The 6,194-nt window shown below is 54.0% G+C and overlaps 1 protein-coding gene across 1 annotated transcript; it reads left to right on the top strand.

Moving 5' to 3' along the window:
• Positions 1-1,075: 1,075 nt before the first annotated feature.
• On the top strand, positions 1,076-3,239 carry LOC311586093 (uncharacterized protein C16orf90 homolog). The gene is made up of 3 exons (XM_084761937.1): positions 1,076-1,296; positions 1,708-2,136; positions 2,708-3,239. The coding sequence occupies exons 1-3, from the start codon at positions 1,251-1,253 to the stop codon at positions 2,863-2,865; spliced, it is 633 nt and encodes a 210-aa protein (XP_084618063.1). The 5' UTR covers positions 1,076-1,250; the 3' UTR covers positions 2,866-3,239.
• The last annotated feature ends 2,955 nt before the right edge of the window (positions 3,240-6,194 follow it).

The following is a 6,194-nucleotide window of genomic DNA, read 5'->3' as shown; positions in this document are numbered from 1 at the left end:
GAGTCGAAGCCGCATAAAGTAACCGGTAAATAACCGGAACGAAGATACACTATCTTGGCGATTACGCCAACAGTACCCGGAGGCATTTCGTGCACGCACAGTTGGTCGGTCTTCACGACCGGCGGGAAATGGGTGCCCAGACTCGCGTGCCAGAGGTTGTCCTGGAAACCCTGGTTAATTCTGATTCGGGCTGGTTTATCATACCCCAGCCCAGGCTTAGCAGGGACCGCTTCCTAGTGACTGCTACGAGAGTCTGGGACAACCGCGGCAAAAAAAAAAAAAAAAAAAAAAAAAAAAAAAAAAAAAAAAAAAGGGCTAGGGGAGAGAAGAGATGACCCAAGAAGGGTGGGCGAAGAGGAAGGCAAAGCCCCAAGCTGGGTAGATGCTGGATGTAAAGGTGGTGCCCACTAGCAGTAGATGCTTAAGGATTTATAGTACATGGAATAGGGCCACACATTTGTGACTAGTGCATACGTTTTTTATGATGGGGTTGATTCCAAAGCAATTGTTTTTATATTTCCACCAGCAAGACAAAAATTCCAGTTTGTCCACATGAACAGGAAAACAAACAAAAAACCCCTGGCATTATCTATACAGTGCCTAACAACTTATGAGTAAATGGACAACTAGGTGTCACCCAGAAACACCTCAGCGTGATTCAGCTCTCTCCAGGATTGTACTCCAAACCACAGATGAGGAAGCTGAGGCCCCTAAAACCTCACCCCCAGAGAATGACTTTTCAGCATGCCAAAGCTAAACTTTTTTTTGGGGGGGGGGGGTTGGTTTTTTTGTTTTGTTTTTGAGACAGGGTTTCTCTGTGTAGCCTTGGCTGTCCTGGACTTAGTTTGTAGACCAGGCTGGCCTCGAACTCACAGTGAATCCACCAGTCTCTGCCTCCTGAGTGCTGGGATTAAAGGCGTGCGCCACCACGCCCAGCTAGCTAAACTTGTTTTATGTGGCTTACTCTGAATCTGAGGACCAGTGAATTTACCCTAAGTGTTGCTCTGAATCTGAGGACTGGTGAATTTAGCCTAAGTGTCTGGCCCCTTTTCTTTCCCTCCTCGCACCCTACTCCTGACCTGATACCATCCTTTCCCAAACTAAGGGGTCCAGGAAGACTAGAGTCTTTACTGTGACATCATAAGGACCAGTTGCCGTGGGAGACCCGCGGACCCACGCCCTTGGCACGGGAGAGCAGGCCTTGCTGCACACAAGGCCTGGCCACTACTCCTTCACCATACTGGCCCTCCATGGAAGCCTTGGTCTGTGCATTCTCTGAGCTTCGAATAAGAGAAGGTGCCTGGCTGCAGGGAGGAGCAGCAGCACAGATGCCACCCTGTCCCAACCTGAGCCCAGAGCTACTGGGCAGATCCCAGAGACATGCATGCTTGAGAAGGGAGTAACTCTTAATCTAGGCTGTAGGACTGGGCCAGTCACCTCCTCCTGTATCCACTGCACACTGTATAGTGGTGCCAGCGTACTCTTTCTGGGGTGGAGGGCACAAAAAGCACTTGCAGTGCTCAACAGGATCTCGGTGCCAAAGTCCTGGGCTGCTTAGGCCCCTCTGTTAGGGGAGCAGAGAGGAGTGATGGGAATAGACAAGAAGTGAGGCAGGACAGCCTGGGGGTGGAGCCTATCGCGTGGGCTGCATTCTCCGCAGTTGCTGGGCCCACTGGCCACCACCCTCCTGCTCTCTCTCTCTTGCAGATGCAGTGAGCTGGGCTCCAGGTCGCCCCAGCCACCCTGACACACCACCCAACATCTATGAGGGAGGTCTGGGGGCCCAGCAGCAGCAGCCGCAGCAGCAGCAGCAGCAGCAGCAACAGCAGCAGCCACAGCAGCAGCAGCAACAGCAGCAGCAGCAGCAGCAGGGCCCCGGTGCCCAGGGAAGCAAGCCCAAGAACTTCCGATTGCGTCACCTCCGGAGCCTGGCTCTCTACCTGCCAGGCCACATGCAGCCAGCTGGCCAATGTGGAGGCCACTGGTTAGGCCGGCTCATGGCTGGGAGCAGCCTGCCACTGCCTGAAGGCTCGGCGTGGCCCCTGGACCTGCCACAGGGGACCCCAGGTCCAGGTAACAGCCATTGCTCAGCCCTTCTGGAAGCCCAACTGCCCAGGGACATCCTGGGAAATAAAGGTGAGCTCTGTTAAGGCAGGACTGCAGTCATGAAGGAAAGGCTCAAGGGAACTCCAATAGGCCTTTTCCATTCCCTAGCCTTCTACCAAGGAGAAAGGATGCATGGCCAGGACACACTAAAATAATGTCATGTTCCAGGGGCCAAGATCTTGTTTAATTTTTCCCCACCAGTGGGCATCACCCATCAGTGGTGCCCCACCACTGATTCAGAACATGGGTGTGCACAATGGGTCCTGTGAAATCTCAGAAGTACGATGCAACTGGACCACAGCAAAAGCCAGTTGGGATGAGGTGTGAGGCAGGGGAGATCTGGGACTAAGAGTTCTGGGTTCCTACCTCATTCTGGGTTTTGATAGGCCTTGGCCAACTCTGTCAGTTCCTTCATTTCACAAGTGGAGGACTCAATGATGCATCATCAGCTTGGCCCCACTGACATTTTTCTCACCTTCACTGGTTCTTTCGAGGAAATAGCACCAAGCCATTCAACTGTCTGGAAGGTTATACCAGGGACTCCCAAGGTAGGGCTTCAGGCCAGGCCCCTCTGAGTGACTTCTCTTTCCTTTTTCCTCAGCTTCCGGTTCCGGCATGGATCCAGCCAAGGGTGTCCCCTCCCAGTCTGGTCCCCCTGAGGGCTTGGGACTCAGGCCCAAGAGGTCCTGGAGAGCCCTGGAGGAGACCATGTGTCCCTTGTGCAAGAGAACCCGCTCTGGGGCCTTGGAGAGGACATAAGGAGCCCAAGTGCCAGGGCTGGGGACAGCAGGGGAAGGATGGCCGAGGAGGAGGAGGAGGAGGAGGAGGCCAGGGTTCCTGAGGAAGGGTTCAGTCCCAGCAGCGGCCCTCCCCACTGACATGGCCCCCATAGGTGCCCAGCACCAGACCTGGGCTAGTCTGGGGAAAGCATGAGGAGGGGGGGAGGAGGAAGTCCCATGGGAGGGACAGAAGAAATGGAAGCATGCCCATGCCCTTGCAGCCTGCCCAAACTCCGGTCAGCCACTTGGACCTGGGAGGCCAGGCCGAGCAGAGAATCGGGTTCCTGAGAGGCCAGGGAGTCCTCAGGTCTAATCTCAGTAAAAGCCAAGGCCTGCACCTTCCTGTCTGTCTGTCTGTCTGTAAGTCAATCCAGTCAAAACAGCCTCAATCCCAGGAAGCTTTCCTTGGGGGTTACACGGAGTCAGGAGCCAGGTCCGGGAAAGCATTGTGGGTGAGAAGCTGCTGAACATGACAGCTCAAGACGGCAAGCAGGGTCTCAATAGGCCTCACATAGGGCAAAAGGATGGAATGTGGGATTGCTGTAAAGAGGAAACCAGGAGGGGACCCATTAGGACTGGCATAGGTGTCCTCCTCCCAGCTAGACTAGATTTGAGGTGCCTGGGTGTTGACCACCTCAGGTGTCAACATTTGGGACTGTCTCAAGGCTCTTGTAGGCCCGTTCTGTATCCTGGAGGATGTTCTGTAGCCTCCCAATAATGGCAGGAGTCCCCTCTTCCAGGCCTGGACCACCTAAATTGTCTCCAGACAACACCCAACATCCACCAGGGACAAGGCGGAGGCCTCTGCTGACCACATGCTGAATTACTCTTGGAGCCTTCTCTAAGTTAATGTGGCAGTGGGAGACAGGAGGTTGGGTGAGAGAGCTATACAGTTGCCCCCTTGGACAAGGCCCTAACTCAAAGCTGAGAGCCAGCTGTCAGGCAGTTGGTTAAGGACCTTTAAGAAACAGCCCAGTTGCTGCTTTTAGCAGCAGGAGCCTTCACAAGTTCACAATCTCCCCCACCCCAATCCCCCACCTCTCTACGACAGTGGCCTGCATGCTGAGCCACCAAGGATACAGTAAGCAAGCAAGCTCCCCACCCCACAACCCTGGCCCACAAGGGCAAAGCACACAGTGTGAAGAGACAGGGTAAGACTAGTGAAGGTCTATTTATTTGTAATGAGACTACACACTACGATTTGTTCAACACTGGGCTGGACACTGCAGTAATTACGGGACAGGAGGAAGGGAGACAGGTTGAGGCCTTTGAGTTGGATTTATGAGTGTCCGAGTCAGAACCTTCGGGAAGCCTCTTCCTTGACCACACAGGGCAGAAATGAAAATCACATGATCACCATTGACTGAAAAGGGAGAGGATGCGGGGCTGGGGCCTCAGCACACGACCAAAACCAATCAGGACACCAGCTACCTGCTGGCCAGTTCTGTTGAGGAAGAGGGATACTTTCCCTGCCTTGGCCTTCCTCTGTGAGGACCCTTCCCTCTCTGAGGCTAGGCAGCCTAGAGCTGGCTCTGGAGCCTGAGAGCCCTGAGCCAGGAGATGCTGAGGGAGGCAAGCACTCGGTAAAGAGGCTGAGATCCCCTTCAGTCTGGCACAGTGAGGGGCTGTGAGGATGCCCTGCAAGGGCTCCTGTAACACTGCAGCAATTCTGGGCAGAACCGTTGACAACCAACATTTGGGGGCACAAGGGAAACTTGAGACATATGCTGCAAGCACAATTCATGGTACTGACAACACCTCTGCCTCCGAGACTGAAGGCCCACAGGCGCCAGCTGCCCCCTGCTGCAAAGGCCAGGTCCCATACAAGGTCCACAGCAGCAGAGTGCCCAGTGTAGAACTGAGCCTCCTTCCATCTGCATTTGGCCAGGCCTTGAGGTTTTAGCTTCTAGAAGGATGAGCAGGGAAGGAACCCAGAAGCCAACAGCTACCTGTCCTTGGCCGAGCTCCCAGTGTAGGTCAGCTATGTGGAGCATGCCAGGATCCAACAGGCAGATGATCCTTCTGGACAGCAGGAAGCCACCGTGGAGTCTGGAGTTGTCCATCTGACTGTCTACGGAGAGGGCTGATTCCTGAAGCTTTAAGTTCCTGTGAAGGGCCAGCCCCACTCACGCTCTGCCCAGTCCCCAGCCTGTCGTGGAGGGGAGAGCTGCGTCCACCATGTTAGCTTCTTTAGGCATCCAATACAAAAACCTGACATTCTCTTTGCTGTGCCTCTTTATTCTAAGGTTGCTGTGTCTTCAAGGTCAAAGAAGTTGATAGTTATCAGCAAGGTCCAGTCCATCTTGTAGGAAAGAGCTGAAGCAGCAGGAAGGAGGCAGGGGAAAGGCCTGGAACGCCCTTCCCCAGTAAATGTAGCCACACCTGCCAGGCCTTTGGGTGGTGCCAGTGCTTAGAGGCGGGACAAGGGCTCCAGGTGGAAGGAGAGCCTGAAGGGAAGAGAGCAGGGAACATGAAGACACTGCAGGATGCTCACCCACCTCAACCATCAGGCCTATGGCATTTGCCACAACAGGAACCCCTCTCCGGCCCCTGTCTTAGCGATGGCCAGGCTCCCGTGGGACTTTACAAATACAAGCAACAGCCAGATTGCCACCTGAATGTCTATCAAGCCTCTAGGGGGATAGGCAATGGCACGGGTGTGGCAGCAGCCCGGCTTCCGGCACTCAGCAACTAAAATGGTTGCATCCAAGCAGAGTCTTGTCTTGATTTACAAGCTGTCGGCATAGGAAGCCCACAACGGGGCTCGGGAACGCCACATGGAGATGCGCTGGTGAGGGCGCTGCAGTGGGAGTGGAAGTCTGGAGGGAATTCTGAGAAGCAGCAGGCATGGACCACAGATCACTGGGTGCCTCTTGTGAAGTGGAGTAGCTAGGGCCTCAGGTAAGAGCTACGCGGTCTTTCTGTATCTTCCCCATGTCTGAATTATGTAAATCCCCCCATATTAACAACAAAAAAGATTAAAAAAAAAACTTGTTCAGGGCCTTGGGAGGTGGAGCTGGCTCAGTGGTTGAGAGCATTTGCTGCTCTTTCCAGCAGACCTGGGTTCAGTCCCCAGCACTCACATGGCAAAACTGCCTGTGCCTCTAGTTCCAGAGGACCCAGTGGCCTCACATTCCCAAAAGATACTTAAAAACATTTCTTCTTAAAAAAAAGCCACTTAGGGCTGGAGAGATTGCCATGTAAACACAAGGACCTGAGTTTGATCTCTAGCAACCATATAAGAAGCCTGGGTTGGCAGCTGGGGAGACAGAGCCAGGAGAAGCTCAGAGGCTCACTAGCCAGCCAGTC

Source organism: Acomys minous, assembly GCF_964271855.1.
Source record: "Acomys minous genome assembly, chromosome: 16".
NCBI classification, from domain to species: domain Eukaryota; kingdom Metazoa; phylum Chordata; class Mammalia; order Rodentia; family Muridae; genus Acomys; species Acomys minous.
Note: the sequence above shows the minus strand (reverse complement) of the source record. Positions and strands in the feature narration are given on the sequence as shown.